This window comes from Nannobrachium achirus (assembly GCF_963921795.1).
Source record: "Nannobrachium achirus genome assembly, chromosome: 19".
NCBI lineage: Eukaryota > Metazoa > Chordata > Actinopteri > Myctophiformes > Myctophidae > Nannobrachium > Nannobrachium achirus.
In genome coordinates this window covers 39391801-39411327 of record NC_137826.1, presented here as the reverse complement: position 1 = coordinate 39411327, position 19527 = coordinate 39391801, and the positions used below count along the sequence as shown (strand labels likewise).

The 19527-nt window shown below is 43.7% G+C and overlaps 1 protein-coding gene across 2 annotated transcripts in view; it reads right to left on the bottom strand.

The window, feature by feature from the left end:
- Positions 1-18469, bottom strand: part of kl (klotho) — a 28846-nt gene extending 10377 nt beyond the window's left edge. For both annotated transcript variants that reach the window (XM_080748889.1, XM_080748890.1), the window contains exons 1-9: positions 17624-18469; positions 16513-16888; positions 13961-14224; positions 13018-13184; positions 9715-9794; positions 9135-9297; positions 7180-7285; positions 2574-2723; positions 886-1121 (exon numbers count right to left, since the gene is read on the bottom strand). In XM_080748889.1, the coding sequence (XP_080605015.1) occupies positions 886-1121; positions 2574-2723; positions 7180-7285; positions 9135-9297; positions 9715-9794; positions 13018-13184; positions 13961-14224; positions 16513-16888; positions 17624-17976 (1895 nt within the window). In that variant the 5' untranslated portion in view covers positions 17977-18469. The remainder of the gene's footprint in view (positions 1-885; positions 1122-2573; positions 2724-7179; positions 7286-9134; positions 9298-9714; positions 9795-13017; positions 13185-13960; positions 14225-16512; positions 16889-17623) is intronic.
- Between the last annotated feature and the right edge of the window lie 1058 nt (positions 18470-19527).

Here is a 19527-nt window from a genome sequence, read left to right as displayed (position 1 = left end):
AGAACACTCAACATTAGAACACTCAATGGCTACAAGAATAATACTAACCAGACAGTTTGGTTGCACTGACACGAGTCGCAAGGAATCCACTGGGAAATGAATTCCGTCTTACAATTTACATATTATGATGTCACATGAAGCATGACCAATCCTGTATGATTGGAATTATATTGTCCAATTAGAAAAGGGACAGAGAAAGTCCATTGAACTCTTGGGATTACAGAAAAGTTAAAGGTTTACTTTAGGTGACATAAAATTAAAACAATTATAATAATATAGCTTAGATTTATAGAGAGCTTTTTTAAGTACCCAAAGTCGCTTTACATAAGCAAAAAGGAAGGAACCAACTTTCATAAGAAAAAATCTAAAACGATAAAGACATGCTAGATTAAAATGTTAAGCATGGGCTGGGGAGACATCTTAACTAGACCGGGGAAAGGCTATCCTGAAATAGCCTCGTTCCCAGCCTTTTCTCATCTCCAAGGAGAAACGACCTACAACAGAGTTGTCTATAGGGCGGGACTTCCGCCATGTATTATCAAAACACTTGTTTCATGCATGGATGCTTGGTTCGAACTCCCTTTGGTCCAACCACCTAAACGTAACTTTAACCCTAACCTCAGTAAAACTATGCCTAAACCTAACTCTAAATCTAACCCTAACCTCAGTAAAACTAACGCTGGTGAGTAGCTAACCTGCCGACGGTGGTGAGTAGCTAACCTGCCGACGGTGTCCCCGCATGGATAATGTAAATAGATTTGTAAAGCCTCAAAGTAATTTCCTTGGGCCGCACTTCCGCCAAATTCCACTACTTCCGTTTAGACACTCAACCTGGCTTGCCCTTTTTTTTCTAAGTGAAAAAAAAAGTGGCGAAGTGTCTCTGACCTGTTGAGCCACTTGTTGGCACCGTCCAGCGGGGCGGGCAGGCTGGTGCGGTCGCGCGTGTGGTGCCACAGGGTGACCACGGGCGTGATGTTGGCCCGCAGCAGCTGGCGGGTGAAGCAGCGGTAGTAGCCCAGCAGCGTGGTGTTGGGCTGGGACACGTCGCCCGTGGGCACCAGGGACGACCAGTTGAGGGAGAAATGGAAGTGGCTGACCCCCACCTGCTGGATCTCATTCACCTGGAACAATTTACAATGTAGGCATTTAGCTCAGAGCGACTTACAATAAGCAAGGTAATACATCAATACAATAAGCAAGGTAATACAACAATACATCAACATCAAAATATCAATCTAGAAAAAGTAACGTAGGTAGACCAAGCACCTAATAGCCGGGGAGCCACAGGCCCAAAAGCTCAAAGAATAGGGTTTAACCTGTGACGTCATGACATACTTTTTATTTTTGTTTTTTCTATTCATTTGGTCATTAAGGTACACAGAATGAGAGGCCTGCTCTGCCGGAAACTCTGCGAAAAAAAGTTATGGCCATTTGTATATTCACTCCATCGACTTCAATATACAGGAAAGAAACACACCAAAAAAATATGCGTGAGAGGTCAAACTAGGGGTTCTTGATGATTCTGAATCCATTGCAAGCATTTGTTTTGCATGAAAAACATTCCTTGGGCTAGAAAACGGACCAAAAATAACGGTGAAAAGTGATGACTCATCACTTTTCACAGGTTTGAGAGGCTGAAATCTAGCCCAAGGAATGTTTTTCATGCAAAACAAATGCTTGCAATGGATTCAGACTCATGAAGAACCCTTAGTTTGACCCCTCACATACTACTTTTTTTGGTGTGTTTTTTTCCATTATAGTGAAGTCAATGGGAAACTCTTTTTCGCAGTGTTTCCGGCAGAGCAGGCCTCTCATTCTGTGTACCTTATTGACCAAATTAATAGGAAAAACTAAAATTTGGAGTATGTCATGACATCACAGGTCTTCTCTCATTTTGGCACAGTGGCTCCCCGGCTACTAATCAGTAAAAAAACTTGATATTAACTACAAATGCCATCTAGTGCTATGTTAGTGCTATGGACTTCAGGCCACGGCGGAAGCTAGGGAGTGAGTTTGTTGTTCTAAATGTGACAGAGTTTATTTCACAGTTTGGGGGCCAGGAGGGCGAATTGTCTAGGACGAGTGGATTTTTGTCCTGAGGATGAGTGGATTTTTGTCCACTGGTTTGGAACAAAGAGGTTCTCAAACCTTTTCATTTCAAGGACCCCCATGCATTAGGCCAGTGGTTGATTGGGTTCCAGGTGGTCCCCAGCTAAATGATGGAGAGTTGGTAACCAAATGGACCCTTATAGATCTTTAACTCTTGAGAGTGTAAAATGAAACCATTTGGTTTCATTTTACGCTCTCAAGAGCTGATTAACTTCTGTTGTTAACTTGTGGTATTTTCTGTGAAGATATTTCATGTAAAGCGAAAAGTCTCTCCAAGTATAGAGCCCTGAGGGACTCAGGTCAACCAAGTATAGGGGTTAGGGTTAGGGTTAAGTGGTTCAGAAACAATGTGTGGCTACAGTCCATGATGTTTCCATGGACCAACATGGTGATGACATGATTAAACAGACTTGTTGTCATGATGTTTCCATGATGTTTCCATGGACAAACATGGTGAGACAGACCTGTTGTCGGATGGTGGCATAGTTTGCACAGTGAGCAGCTCGGCGCAGCGGCGGTGCCACCAAGCCCTCCACCTTCTTCAGCTCTCCTTTGTTGGAGATGTTCCACACGTAGATGTTAGGATCTGCAAACTGTGTGGGCACAGTCTCCACCTGGAACAACATAATGGATACATACATATATTGATATATACTGTGTAGGGATGCACAATGTTGACATTTTTGGCCGCTATCCGATCATGATGCCACTCCCCATTGCTACTACTCCTACAAATTTGGTCCAAAAACTCACACAAACCGGTACACATGAGGAGCACACATTTCATCAGCTCAGTGGTCTTGTAGTTAGAGTGTCCACCCTGAGACTGGGAGGTCTGGGTTCAATCCCTGACAGTCATCCTGAGTTTGGAATGTCGCTGTCGGGCAGAAACCTCTTATCACTACCCGTAATTGCCGGACTATAAGCCGCGTCTTTTTCCCCATATTTTGAACCCTGCGGCTTATACAACGGTGCGGCTTATATAGAGATTTTTACAGCTAACAGCCAGTTAGTTAGTTTTACAATGGTCTTTAACAAGTATTTATATATAGATTTATACAGCTAACGGCCACCAGGGCGCTCTAGCGGGAAGCAGGAAGGACACCTGCGGCTTATAGTCAGGTGCGGCTTATAGTCCAGCAATTACGGTATATTTTTCGTAAATTAATACCTACTAGATCACACAAAAGCATCAACATTATAGCACTCTGAACTTGTCAATCTGCTGCTTTTGCAACTTTTGAATTTGAATCCTAAAACGTGACATTAGCTGTCAGGGAACAACCTGGCAACCTTCCAGTCACGTGATGTCCCCTCCTCTATACTCAACCACACTGGTGTTACAATGAACCCAGAAGGAGAGAAACTGGGCCAAGTTACCAAATGTAAGCGCTGTTTACCTACATACAGTACATGCACACGCAAATACAGGGCACTGGGGCATGGGTCTTCAACAGGGTGTCCTCAGAGTTACTACGTGTGTGTGTGTGTGTGTGTGTGTGTGTGTGTGTGTGTGTGTGTGTGTGTGTGTGTGTGTGAGAGAGAGAGAGAGTGAGGGGGGGTCCATGATTCATCTCTGTCCTGGCTAAGGGGTCTTTGGCCTGAAACACTGAAGACCCCTGACCTAATACATGCACACGCAGGTAAAGGCCATTGGGGTAAATCAATAGAAGGCTTCATCAGCCCTGCTGTTTAGCTGTGTGTGTAGCATCGCATGGTTCATGCCTAAGAGAGGATTTACAGTACAGACTCCAGGCTGGACTTTCACCGCCAGAGCTGCCAGCAGTGTTGCCATGTCTGCATATTGTAAGCCACTTTGGGCTTACTTTTCCACAAATTCGCAAGTAAATATTGGATTGCGTGTTTTTGGGCCTGTTTCTAAAGTGTGGTATACTGTAGTGGCTTGCTTCAGATTAACCACTGTAACACTACACGTCGGCTATTTGAAGTCGCTACACGTTGTGAGCTTGTAGATCTGTTTCTTGAAAAAGAGTCTAGAAAGATTTTTAAACAACTTGCAACATATTTAAATCAAGGGTGCGAGCACGGCTCCAACTCATTTCAACAATACTAAACGTTCTTACTGGGTGCACGGTCTGGAAAGGTAACTTTTCAATACATTTCTCAAAGAGAACACCAGCACTCACTCACATAACTGTCCTTTAAGGCTCCTTTATCTATACTATAATTTTGCGAATGTCTGTCTGAGTGAGTGAGTGAGTGAGTGTCTGTCTGTCTGTCTGAAACAGCGTTTCTCCTCAGTGGCTGGAGCAATTGATCTGAAATCGCATCACCATTAGCATATGAACACACCTGACATAACTGTGAAGCCCGTTTGTCACTTTCACAAATCGTATGCTGTATATTAGCATTTTTATGGTGTATCTATATCTATTTAGCCTACAGTACCTTTTGTGACCACACATGTTAAGGGAGGGGCGCTGTTGTTCAGGCCATGCACAATCACGCACAAACCCACACACACACACACACACACACACACACACACACACACGGGGGGGGGGGGGGGGGTGGAGGAGTGTGTGTGTGTGCAGGTGGGCGGGCGGGCGGGGGGGGGGGGGGGGGGGGGGGGGGGGTTCTGGCCCTGTTACAGATGTTGTCCAAAAATCATGCAGATCGGTACACAGTATCTCTGTAGCCGTTAAATGGAACGGGTATTTCTTACATTGATGCTCCTACATATTAGCATGCAAGCACCAGTTAAAGTTACTTTCCATCCCTCATATACTGTGTGCACAGTGCACATCCCATAACCCACACACTGCACATCATTTCGGAGCTCATATCTTTGAACGGGTAAGGGCTAGTTTTTATATATTAGGCATGGTATGCTGCGTACACGTTTTAGCGTTAAGCCTCCATTAGACATAACGCTGATGAAGGCTTAACGCCAATATAAGGGCTTTAAAGTGTAGATAACGCGAGGCGTTGTGAGCGTGTAGATCGTCTATATACACAATTTCTGCCTCTAATATTTGACAATTTGGCCAATGTTTAATTTGTCATTTTAGAGGTATTAAAAAGTCCTTAAATTGTCACTGTAGAAATGTGCAGATACCCTCTATACACTTGGTTTGTTTACTGTTGAATGAGAAAACAGTGTTGCACATTAAGTTAATCATCTGGGAAGTGGGGACCCCCCCCCCCCCCCCCAAAAAACAAAAAAAATCATTTGGGGACCCCCCTGGGGGTCTCGACCCACAGGTTGAGAACCACTGTCCTAGAAGGTGGGGTCTTACATCAGAGGGTCATGATGACCTCGCCTCCCCCCCCCCCTTTAACAGCTTGAATAGACAAAGTTAATATACTTTGTTAATGTTTTCCATAAGATGACATGTCACTGTCTCACACACTGTACCCACCTGTCTGACAACTACAGTAACTATACCTCTAAACCCAGTACAACATACAGTATGTGTTTATCTGCATCGCACAACAGTGTCGCTTGCCATAAATAAGGAGTTCTCAAACTTTTTATTTTTATTTCAAGGACCCTCAAATGGACCCTTATGGGTCCATTTGGTTCTAGTTACACACCCATGAGGGTATATTTCAGGGTTCCCCATTTAGTTTTCCCCAAGGGTCGAATTATGTCTGTTGTAGATCGGCTGTGAAAACAGCCGATCTACAAGCACACAACCCTCACGGTGTGAGGCGTTGTGTGCTTGTAGATCTGCTGTTTTCACTACTTTTGTGCGACGGCCTTGATTTGCGAAAAAGAACATACAAATTTGGAGATACGAGATTTCCACCCGACAACGACGATATACTAGTGTTGTTGCTGCTCTTATACCACCATTATTACTGGGGTTGGTGTGGGCCAGACAGTAGCCCCCCGCGGGCCGCAAATGGCCCGCGGGCCGCCTATTGGGGAACCCTGGTCTATTTGCTTTCTCACTATCAATGATTTACCAGGGGACCCCACCTTAGAACCCCCTTGAGGACCCCTGGGGGTCACCGGCCCCCCACTGCCAGAAAGAACTGATATACAAGCTAACAACGCATCGTTGTGGGATGTGGCACTATAGGTGACAAAGTATAATGATTAATTATCAATTATTACATTATACACTATTAATTATTACATTACACTACATTACTCACACATACAGTTACACACACGATAAAGCTTATACAGGCACTTAAAGTGTACATACACAAACGTATACTTAAAAGTTTATACATAAACATAGCATAAAATAACATGCACAATTACACATAAAGGACCCCTATGCACACGCACATCTGCACACTCACTTATACAGAACAAACAAGTACTCTCACACACACGCACGCACACACACGCCTACCTGTTATACAGAACATACAAGTACTCACACACACACACACACACACACACACACGCACACGCCTACCTGTTATACAGAACATACAAGTACTCACACACACACACACACACACACACACACACACACACACACACACACACACACACACACACACACACACACACACACACACACACACACACACACACACACACACATTAATTTAATGAGTATGAGAATGGTTCCTTAATTACATTTCTTTTTGATCATGTATTTGCTTTTGCAGAATATCTCTTTAAAGCGTGGGGTAGGAGGAGAAGGGTGACTTATAGTTGAATTTAAATGTTGACTTTTGTGTTATGTGCAGGCCATATGGAGATGTAGTGTATCGCAGGGGTGGGTGCACCCCTCTCATCTCTGCAGACGTTTGAGTGTTTGCAGGGATGGGAGGCGTGTACTCACTCCTGTAAGGCACTTCAGTAAGGTACTCACTTCTGTGAGATACTGTATTTGTATTAAGCTGTTGGTGGAATGCACACTGGAATGTCTGTTTTGTTGGTTATATAATGTCTGAAAATCCCATGTGGGATGGGTCAAATATTGTCCAGACTCCAGACACGGAAATAAAATATTCATTCATTCATTCATGCATTCATTCATTCATTCATTCACACGCACACGCACACACACACACACACACACACACACACACACACACACACACACACACACACACACACACACACACACACACCCCTACCTGTATAGAATTGGCTGACACTCCCCATGCGAAGTCACAGGGAAAGACACCTTGAGCCAGTTGGTTTTCTTGCTGCTCAGGGAAGCCATTAAGCTGGATGACCTCCCTGTGGGAACAGATCCTAGGTCAGTTCTCTCAAACATGTTGTTAAACCAGTGGTCACATTACGACACGTGAGTTTGGAGATTGACCTTTTAATTATTCTTTTCAAATAGCCTACACAGTATGTATAGAGTTAGCAGTAAAAATGATTTTGATGCTATACCCATTTAGGCTCACAGCGCTGCACCGAGTGCCGCGCTGCAAGCTTGTAGATCTGCTATTTTTGAAAAAGTTGTGAAAATGTGTGCAAATCTTTGAATATATGTATTTTTAAAGCGAACGTTTGTAACTCAAATTTTGCTCCTGGGGGGTCCCTGGAACTAAATATTTTGAGATGGGGCCAAATAAATATCTTTTCTTTGACAATAGCTGGCCAGATTGCTGACATAGAAACATGGGTTTTTCAAAAAACCTTAGAAGGATTCAAAAGACACTTAGAATCAATAGAATCGGGTCAAAATTAAATATCTGCTATTTTTTAATAGTTAAAGCATAAAATAATGATACACAATAATGTGTACCCGTTCTAAATGGGTTAACTAGTAGACACCTGAGGGTGACATGCGACCTCAGGGTGACATGCGACCTTGCGCCAATTCTTGACCATCTGGCCAACCACAGCGTTTCTCTGACGATTCTAGTTGTTGTCATTCTGGGGGGAGTTTGTTCATGTTTTTGTGAGGGTATCAACCCTAGGAGACACGGGGAGAACATGCAAACTCCACACAGAAAGGCCCTATCGCCCACACCCTAGGTGGGGTTGGCGATAGGGCCTTTCTGTGTGGAGTTTGCCTAAACATGGAGATGTGGTACAGAATGACTCATATATGGGCATAAAAAGTATGTCATGTGACATCACTTCCTGTACAGACAGTCAGACAGACAGACAGACAGCCATTGACCCTGGCCTAACAATGGCTACTGTCTATGACGGTAGTCCCATATGACATGATGGACTGGACTATCTCCATATATAGTGTTCTCCACATCTCCATGTTTAGGCCAAACAGGTTTTCTCCATTTCTCCATGTATAGGTCCAAATGCCCAACGTTGAGCTTGACAACGAAACGTTCTTAACACAGCCGCCCCCATATTTACGTTAGAAAATATGTTAAATTCTAAGAACGTTTTAAGTACCGGTTTGATACAAGAGCGAATAAGCGCTACACTTCTGGAATCCTGTGCGTCGACTTAAAGTCGGATCCAGGCCTAATAACTTTATCTGGCCGACCCGTTGCCACCTCCTTGTTACATTTTCTTTTCTCCAGGTGGATGGACATTCTTTCATAGGTGATCTAAGTCCAGCCGCCCCGTATCAGATCGGAGGAGGATACAACACATCGTACCTCATCCACCCTTTCTTCTCTCTCCTTTTGGTATCTTTATCCTCCTCGTCCTTTTTTTCTTTTTTATTTCTTCTCTTTTTTTGTCTTTCTTAGTCTTGTGTATCCTTCTCTTTTTTTTGTCTTTCTTAGTCTTGTGTAGCTGCCCCGTACAGGAAGTGATGTCACGACTCACTGACATCACACTGACATCACTTCCTGTACAGAATACACTCAAGCGACAAGGTTTTTCAGGGTAAATGCGACCTTTGGTCGCAACTAGTTTTGCTGGGGACCCCCTGGAACCCCTTACCACTCAAAAGAAAAAAGCGACATGTCCCGACCCATTGTTTGGGAAACCCTGCTATACTGTATACTGTACACAGAAACATCCTCAGGCTTAATTTATCCATTTGTAACTCTCTCAGAGTTTACAAATGTTGTACACTCAGGGAGTTAAATTGACAATCAATATTTCTACACAGTGTTTATCATAAAAATGTGAATCCGATAAATGAATAAACACAGACTTGTAGAAGGTGGCGGAGGTCTTGGGCTCCCTCTTCATGTCGGGGGTCTTGAAGTCCACGTAGTAAAGCCCCCGTCGGATGCCGTACTCGCGGTGCCACTCGAAGCCGTCCACCAGCGACCACGCCGTGTAGCCGATGACGTTCACGCCGTCGATGGTGATGGCTGCGGAAATGAACGCACGGAAGAAAACATGGCACGTGTTCATCTATTGTACCTGCAGTAATGAATGCCTGTTTTGTATTTCTTAAGCAGTCTTGCTGACTATGATAGTAGTGCTTGAAATTGTATTTCTTAATTGTTGTGAAAATCTTAGACATTGATCAATGATCTGCATAATTTACCATTTTGAAACAAACAAAAGTTTGCACGCACACGCACACACACACACACACACACACACACACACACACACACACACACACCCGACAACCTCTGCTGCATGTCACAACCCCATCTCTCTCCCCATCCCATCAGTCTACTGTATACCTATCAATAAAGGCAGAAAAAGGCCCCAAAATATCTTTAAAAGAAAAAAGAAAAGGAGGAAGGTCAAGCCCATTGGTTGGATCAGTGGCTCACATTTCAGAGCCCCTGCGATGAAGCTCTTGAGGTAGTACATGTGTCGGGGGTCTTCTGTCCTGGTGTTGCCCAGGACGTACCTGCATGAGGAGGGGATAGGAAGACCACAATGAACCAGAAACACAATAACACACTTTAAAATACTATGCCTTTTGTCACTATTGTCGGCATTATAAGTGAAAACATTTCTATTTCTTTAACCCATTTATGCCTAGGATTATTGAATGCTTGAAAAATAGCAGATATACAAGCTCGCAGCGCGGCATCGAGTGTATATAATATATGTATTTTTAAAGCAAACGTCTGTAACAAATATTTTGCTTCTGGGTGGTCCCTGGAACTAAATATTTTGAGATGGGGGTCCGTGGCCAAATAAATATCATTTTGGGGGTCCTTCACATGAAAAAGTTTGAGAACCACTGACACATAGTAGTCTCTCAAGAAGCTAACTGAGCTCCAGTTAAGTGAAAAGGACCTTTTCTTTGACGATGGCCAGCCAGATTGCTGACATAGAAACATAGGTTTGTCCAAAAAACCTTAGAAGGATTCAAAAGACACTTATAGAATCGGGTCAAAATGCAAATTTTCATGATTTTTCAAAAATAGCAGATCTACAATCTCGCAGCACGGCACTCGGTGCCGCGCTGTGAGCTTGTATATCTGCTATTTTTCAGTAGTTAAAGCATAAAATAATAATACACAATACAGTGTACCCGTTCTAAGAATTTGCCTATAACACAAAGCAATGATTGATCTGTCTGGGAACTGGCAGCTATGAATACCAACAGCACCTGAAGAAATAACGTACAATTGATTGAATACTTTATTAAACAGAAATGCAACAGCATGAGTACAGTCATACACTTTGTCTAAAAGGAATAACACTAAAAAAAGTAATTGAGTTCTTGTTGCAATCTTCTTTCGTCTGTCCTTCTGTAGCCTTGGGAACCCATGGCTTTTGTCCTTCTGTAACCCCTCAATTTGTGACATTGTGACATCACATGACATCACCTCATCAAAGATCAAACCCTGGATATACAGTACATACATGGAGATGACTGGATCATCACCTAGATCTCCATATATGGAGCTGACCTCTACATCCGATTCCCAGATGATGCCCTATTAGGGCAACCACACTAATAGAATCCCTTTTACTCCCATAAAAGGGGACAAGGACTGAGAGACAGATACTGACACGCACAGACACAATCCTGATTGGCTGCACTTGACCATTCCCCAAGCTAGCACCCCCCCCCCCCCCCACTCCCCCATTGAACTCCATGGGCTTCCTCTATAATGGCACCCTGGTCAGAATAGCCGATGAAAACGGCATGAACCTACAGACACCGGAAGTGGCGGAAGTGCTGCGGTTAACGGAAGTTACGTCATGCGTTGCAGTCCGTTTACATAAAGATTGTAGCTCTTAACTCACTCTTAACCCTTTTTGTGCCTATCCCGAACAAGTTCGGCTTTATTTCAATGCTTTGCTATTTTACTTACCCTGAGCTGCTTGTAGAGATGTGGGTGGTCCTGGGTCGTCCTACGCTTTCCAACGAGTGATGCTATAGATGGTCCGACGATTTATTTTATTCCATTGAAAATGGTTTAAAATAAAGTTTAGAGCCCCCCCAAAAAAACTCAATCTATACTGTCGGCAGCGCGACGTATTCCGGGGTGCCTATCCCGGACTAGTCCGGGATATTTAATAAAATGAATTAATTAATCGGAGGCCTCAACGAAGCCCCGTTCTAATTTTCCATCCATGGCCGGGGCCGCGTCTTTGTTTACACCGGCCCGTAATCGGGCAACGCTGCCGCACCGCGCCGCCCACTCCAATACAAACTCACATCTTTAGAGACCTTTTTCTCTGAATTGTGTTCCCAGACCAAAGACAACATTTTTTTGCGACTAAAATAGCTTCAGATCGGGCTTCTAAAAAATAAAGAAGCTAATAGCTAACTGTTAGCTAACTTCCTCCTCTCGTCATCCATTACAGTGGTCGCAGTGAAAACACAAGGTACTACTGGCTGTGTCGACGGAAGCTAGAGCGAAGGCCTATAGAGAAATGTCTGGCACTCTAGCACCCCCTTTTGGCCCGGGCACTGTATGAGTTAATAGGTGTCCTTTGGTCAGAATCCATGTTTTTGTTTGGATATTGTTTATTACGAGCGCAACCGATGGGTCGGGAGAAGTAGAACAGTTTTTTTCGCCAGCGGGGAATATGAAAAAATCGCACCCGTGCGAAGCTGTTCGAACAATAAATTTGCCAAATTCAACACTAGCAGTTTAGTATTCACAATCACCAAGTCAGCATTTATCAGCATCGACAAGTTAGCATTCACAATCACTAGGTTAACATTCACAATATACATCATCAATATAAACCAATTCTATTCAATCATGTACATGATGTCATGTTTACATCACAATAGATGGTATATAGTAGGCGAACGAGGCATCTAGCTCTTTATATCTGTGGTAGTTACTGGGAGAGGAAACCAAAGGAAAAGGTGACCATGGTGGAGCCTTGGAGCAGAGGGGAAGCGTGTGGATACTTATCTTTTCCAAAATAAGTAGAGCTACAGAGAGTCGAGAAGAGGCCAGAAGATGAATATTTTATTTTTTCAAAGTCTGTTCATTTGTATTTTAAACTTGTATTAGCTGCCTGTCATTTATAACCTGTGAAATTATCCACAGTCTGTCTAAAAGTGTGGTTATTTTATCGCTTATCAGTGATATTCATGTAATACGATTTTGAAATTCAAATTCAAAAGGGTGAACCAATCGGGTGCCTCCGTGTCTATGACATTGTTTTTTATGACGTATTTTCTCCGGCCTAAACGCGTTCTAAATCAGGGTGAACCATTCGGGTGCCTCTGTTACTATGACATCATGGACAAAGCAACAGAATCGAAGTGTTTCATTGGTCTAGCTAACTCATGTCATCATCATTAGTGACATCATAATTTTGGTAAAAAAGCTGTCTATAGGAGCGGCGCTCAAAAACAATAACATCCGGTGAAATTCTCCCGGCGGAAGTAGCACTGTTTCATGCCGTTTCAGCCTATGGTCTTGACCAGGCTTTTCTCTTCGCAGATGAGTAAGCCTGGCTACGCGAGGCTACTATAATGGTGACGTCACCGAGAATGCTGCTTCCCGATTGGCTATTAGTGTATCCAGGAAGAAAAATAATAATAACGTAAGAACGCTGGGCTAGAACTATAATGTGTCTGGCAACCACACTAATGATGAAAACGTTCAGGTTCAGGAGGGAGAACTCCTTCAATGTAAGAGTGTTACCATCCGCTCTGCACCACAAAGATGGGAGGCTTGTCGTACTCGGCGTCCACCCAGTAGAGCAGCATGCGGAGGTCCAGCTCCTCCACCTGGCCGAACTTCAGGCTATCGTTGATCAGGTGGAAGCTGAGCGAGGCTCCGTGAGACAGGGCGAAGAAGTCTGCCGTCCCCTTCAAGACATAAACGTTATTCTTCAAAACAGGCTTACAATGTGCTTTACAACAGTAATTCTCTAACTAATTTCGTGCCAAGAATACCCCCAAATGTATATATATATTTGGCCACGGATCCTCCATTTGAAATGTTTTCTTTTTTTTTTAAAAACTCTTTATTTCTCAATGATTTTCAATTTTTTCCAACAATACAAAACAATAAGACAATAAGCAAGACAGACATAAAAGTAGATCAAAAATAAGGTACATAAATAAAAAATACAATAAAATAAAATAAAAGAGGTCATGGGACAGTTGTCAGGCAGTTATATTTACAGGATTAGTATATAACATGCACATATCATCAACCTTCATAAAGAATCAGTTGCTTCACCCAAAATGTCTTAGCCATTTCTCCCATTTCCTTTCTCCTACCATTTGAAATGTTCTGTGCCAGGAGGAAATCAAATCTTAGAAATGGCTTTGATATAAAAGTGTGTTTTCCAGAAGTGATTTAAAAGATTGCCTTGCTCATGAAGATATACTATACTGTCACTCTCAAATAATAATACATTATAATTATATACAACTTTATAAATTAAGTAAAGTATATAAGGCTGCTTTTGTTAAGTCTAATTTATGCTCATGGAACAGTCGAGAATAGCCTACAATGCGTCACATCCCTGATACGTTTCTGAGCTTGGAGGTCTGTGCTATTCTCGGCACGCGATGCAGTATGAATCAGGGGTTTCGATTCCATCAATAATGGTGCCAATCTAACATTTGTATTCTACCTTGATCCAGTCGCTCTCCTCCTGGGTGAAGGAGGGCAGCCGCGGGCCCAGCCTCTGCTTCATGCAGGGCGGGTAGTCTCCGTCGGTGAAGAGGGGCCGGGCGAACCAGCCCAGCACGTGGTCCAAGGAGCACTGGCAGTCCCGAAGGCTCTCCAGCCGCGTCTGGGCCGGTTTGATCCAGTGAGAGGCCAGTGCCATGGACAGCTTCCCCCCCTGCCGGGGCCGGTAGTGGCGGTCGTACAGGTGCCACGCTGCCGCGTGAGCCTGGGAGAGGACCGTGGAAAAGTAAAGTACATTTAACAGTACACTAAGAGCAATTTAATTCAGATAAACATGGTACACCAGGAGTCTATAATTGGTCCCCAACTTTTTTTCCCTCTAAACCAAATCTCTTTGCCCAAAATAGCGGTGTACAAGGCAAGCTCACGACAAGTTGTGAGTTGTAGATTGGATATGTTCACCAAATTCTAGTATAGTTATGCTGTACATGTTTGCCTATTATCATGACGAGCTCAGAATAGGCATGCTAGAGTTCATGTGGTTAATAGGGAATACCACTCATTAATATACCTTATGCTGCATTCACACGGAGAGAAGCCAAGCTAATGGTTTGCTTGGTAATTCAATGTATTCTCTATGCCAAGGGTGCCCAAAAGGTAGATCGTGATCTACCAGTAGATCACCAAGGGTGTGCAGGTAGACCACATGACATGCCCCTAAAATATATAATTAAAATATAAAAAGAATGTCAATATGACATCAAGAAGGGCCTGTCAAATCCCTTCATGGCTTCTAAAGTAGGCAAACCTCCAATGCAATACTTTGTTCAAGAGTCAGTAGCATTACAAAGAACCCCAAAACACACCACTTCCATACAGAATGGGATGAAGACATTTCCCCCAGTATTTCCCATTTATTTCCCCCTTACAGTAAGTGTGTTTGTCTAAAATGTAACGCCAGTGCTGCTATTCCAAAGCCCCCCTCAGCCCCTCAGCTAAAACATTTTGGATGGGTAGATCATGTTGAGCTAGTCATTTTAAAAGTAGATCTCACGTCAAAAAAGTGTGGGCACCCCTGCGTATGCAAACCAGCTTAAAAAAATTCCAAGCTTTTTTTCCAGCTTGGCTTTTCTGTATGTGAATGAGGCATTGGGGTTGTTGTGTGGAAATAAGAAAAAGGTCCCCCCCTTCTGTGTTGCCTAGAACTGCAGGATTGATTGTGGGTTCGTGTGATCAGTGACATCATGAAGATGTACTCTTTGGCTTGCAGAGTACATCTTCATGATGTCACTGGTCACTTTCCACATAAGAACTCTAAGGTATATGTATTAATGACATAGTTCAAAGTTGAAAATTTGTGGTATTCCCCTTTAAGTCCAGCTTCTTTTTTGAAGCGGTGAAAACCGCTTCCTATGAGTGGCTTTGTGTGTATCACGCCCATATATGGTCATTTTAGTCCAGAATGAACAGGCTTCTTCAAAAACAGAATGTCCGTTTAATTACCATATATGGTGATCTCAGTCCAGAATGAACAGGGTTTTTCAAAAACACAATGTATGTCACCTCATGTCCATATATGGTCACTCCAGGCCAGAATGAACAGGTTTTTCCTGTCCCGTACGTGCAAAATATCAGTCCAGAGTGAATAGGCTTTTTCAAAAAGCAAAATGTGTGACCCATGTCCATATATGGTCATTTCAGTTCAGAATGAATAGGCTTTATCTGTCCTGTACGTCCAGAATATGTGTGCGGTGTCCCTCCCGGTCAGATGAATGGATACTTAGAGGATTGGTCAAGCTTCACATGATAATTTGGCCTTCAGGTTTTATCTGTCTTGTACATGCAATAGGTCTCACCTATTGCAGCAATGACAAATAGCCGCATAAGAGCAAAAGCAAAGGCACAATAAGAATATACAGATGCTAACAGAATGGTAAAAAGGAGCATTAAGGCAGACAAGAGTAAATACATTGAAAATATAGCAGAAGTTGAAAAATTTAGTAGGCCACAAAGATAACAGAAACTGAAATAATTATAGAGGGATGCAGTTGACAAACAACTAAGAGACCAGCAAGCAGGACTTTTTATATATTTTTTTAAAACCTATTATACCGGCTGTCATACCGGCTCTCCAGACAATTCTATACTAAGATTCACCGCTTCACTTCGAACCGAGGTTTGATTTTTTAGGTACTTTACACTTCTACTCCTTTACAGATTCAGATTATTAATGCAGAACATACATTAAGTTATGTTGATGTATTGTTATAGGTTAAACTACACACCAGCACCTATCTTTACCAGCTGCAATATTAGTGATGATTTTTTACTTTTACCTTGTGGTATTGCTACTTTTACAGTGGTGTAAAAAGTATTTCTTTGTTAAATAAAATGTTAAATACCAATACATTCTGATAGTAATCGTTTCTGGAGTGCATGTTCAGTAACAGGGGTCTTCCCGGCTTTCCAGCTCTTTAGCTTACCGAAAATACATCCAAATTTCATCCAATGAGGAGAGAGAGAAAGAGAGAGAGAGAGAGAACATTCACTCACTTTGAGGAGGTTGTGTCCGACCCGGAACGGCAGGTCCGGGTCGCTCTTGACGCCGGGCGCGACCACCCCGGTGCCGTAGCCGTGCCAGGCCACCACGAACGGGTTGTCTATGGTGATCCAGTACTTCACGTCGTCACCGAACGCCCGGAAGCAGAAGTCGGCGTAGTCCCTGAACAGCTCCACCAGCTGCGGGTTGCTCCAGCCGCCCAGCGCCCGCTGCACGCTGTCGGGCAGGTCCCAGTGGTACAGGGTGACCACGGGCTGCACGCCGATCTCCTTCAGCCTCCGGATCAGCGTGCGGTAGTAGTTGGTGCCCAGCTCGTTGTAGCTGCCCCGCGTCCCGTTGGGGAAGATCCTGGCCCAGGACAGAGAGAACCTGGTGGAAGATGAAGGATTACGCGACTGTTTTGGAAATGCCCTTAACCACTTCAAATCTCGATATTTCAATGTCCCATTAGTTCGACTAAGGGTTAGGGTTAGATTTAGGCATAATTTTACTGAGGTTAGGGTTAGGCTTAGGTTTAGGCATAGTACAGTAGCATTCACCAGGTTAGCATTCACCAGCACCGGCAGGTTAGCATTTCACCAGGTTAGCATTCACCAGCGTCGAACTAATGGGACGTCGAACAAATGTTCACACAAAATGGTCACAATATCACTACACTCCCCTTGACCTCAGGCATCCATATTCAGGGGGTAATATTTAGCCAACACAATAACAGATCTACAAGCTTGTAGATCAGCTATCTTTGGCAAAGAGATAAAAAAAGCAGTCCAAGTACAGAGCCAGTTAAGTCTTACTTAATTAATAAGAGGGTTAAAGTGGTTAAGTGCTCTATAAACTGTTAACAAGTTTCTAATAAGCACTAATAAACACATAAAAATAGGAGATCCACAAGCTGCGTCACATCGCCTCGCTGTGAGCCTGTAGATTTTTTGAAGAGACAAAGTATACAATAGTAGGGCTTAAGTTTAGAACAATTGAGTAAAAAAAAAAGTACAATATTTGCCTCTGCGATGTAGCTGAATGGAAGCATAAAGCATAAAGTAGCACAAATGTGTACTTAAAAGTACAGTACCTGAGTAAAAGCACTTTCCAATCACCACTGACCTATAGTGGCTCACCCCGAGCTGCTTGATGGCACGGATGTCTGCGTGGATGTTGTGGTAGCTGTCGCTGCCCACGTCCCCGATGGTCCGGCGGGTCCCGCCGCGCGTGAACGTGTCCCAGATGGAGAGGCCCTTGCCGTCCTTCTCGAAGGCGCCCTCCACCTGGTAGGCGGCCGTGCCCACGGCCCACATGAAGCTGTCGGGGAAGGTGTCGAAGAGGAAGGCCTTGTCCCCCGGGTAGGGCAGCCTCCTGAAGCGGCTCCAGGTCTTCAGGCCCGCGTAGGGCTTGGCGTCCGCCGCCCCGGACACGAAGACGAGGACGAGCGCCCAGGAGAGGCAGGCGGAAACGGACATGGTAGATGTTGAGGAGAGAAAGTTGCTACGCGTGTCCCTCAAACCACCGGTGCTCACGGAAGGAGGGAATAACACACATCAATCAATCAATCCATTCAATAATATTGAAGAAAAGCTATGAAAGTTATGAATAAAGATATATGCATTCAAAAAAGATCCAGGACCAGGCACTCCAGGGTAGGTTAGGTCCAAAAAGTATAGAAGTATGAATTCAAAGGGCTACTAACTACATCAAAATTTTAATACGCATGTCGGCTTGCGTCTTCTTCAGGCTGTAGTGAGACAAAAAAGACCTATTATTATTACGCATCGTGGTGTTTTGGCATCGACGTCTCCCTGACAGAGACAGCCGAGCCCCCAAAAACCCACAGCGATGTAGAGTAAAAATTAAGAAAAACAGGTTATTAATTAGGATTGAATCTTTAACCAGGCTGGGAGGATTGGAAGGGAACGAAGCGCTGCTCACTGCATGTCTGTCGCTCTGTCCTGTCAGCCGGCCAGCTGTGTTTCACCTCAGAGCCCCGCTTAGCGAGACCTGTCAATGATTCACCCGAAAGCACTTGACGCACGCAGGTCTCCAGGCACCACATAATGTGAGCAGCTCCAAATGATCAATCTCTCTCCAAGCAAACGGCCATTTGGGCCACGCAATAAAAGAGGGAGCAATGCTAATGGCCTTGACGGGAAACAGAAGGCGGCGGGTGATGTTTTAAAACGGGTAAATTGTTTGTGTTGATAATGCCCAGTAAAGATCCTGTGTTCACTTAGCTCTGAGAGGATACAAATGGAACCAAGATTGCAAACTCTCAAGTCTTACAAATGGATAAATGAACAGTGAGGATTGTAAAACTGTGTAGCTGCGTTAATCTTAACCTGGCATCCCTTTTCCAGGGTGAACATTCAGTGAAAATAACCGATCTACAAGCTCCGATCTCAGCACTTTGCAACGACTATTTTGAGCGAAGAGATGGTAGAGGTAAAAAAAGAAGCAGACCAAATATAGAGCCCTGGGGTACTCTAGCTTACGAAGTACGGTATGCAGTGCAGGGTTTATCTATGCCAAATGAAGTCTGGATTTGCCAGGAACAATGTCCCGGTTCTCTGAAGGGAGAAGGGGACAGATTTTTATGACCCCAGAAGTGACAGCCTTGTTTATGATGACTCCAGCATCTGTCCTTATCACACAGCCACAGCTGGCACACACATTATCATAACCTGCCAGCCATGGGAGCAGGTTCAGGGAGGGGGCATATTATGGTCATATTTCAATAATACAACACCCATCTGTTTCCATTATCTCCTTTCAGAAGATGCGAGTGACGTCTTTTTGTAGTTGAGCCGGACCTTTCCGACGAAATGTTCAGTGGTCAGAGACAGTATGGACAGGCCTTTAAGTTAAGGCATACAGTAAGAACTGGTACACGGGTACACTATATTGTGTGTCATTATTTTATGCTTTAACTATTGAAAAATAGCAGATATACAAGCTCACAGTGCCGCGCTGCGAGCTTGTAGATCTGCTATTTTTAAAAAATCGTGAAAATTCAAATT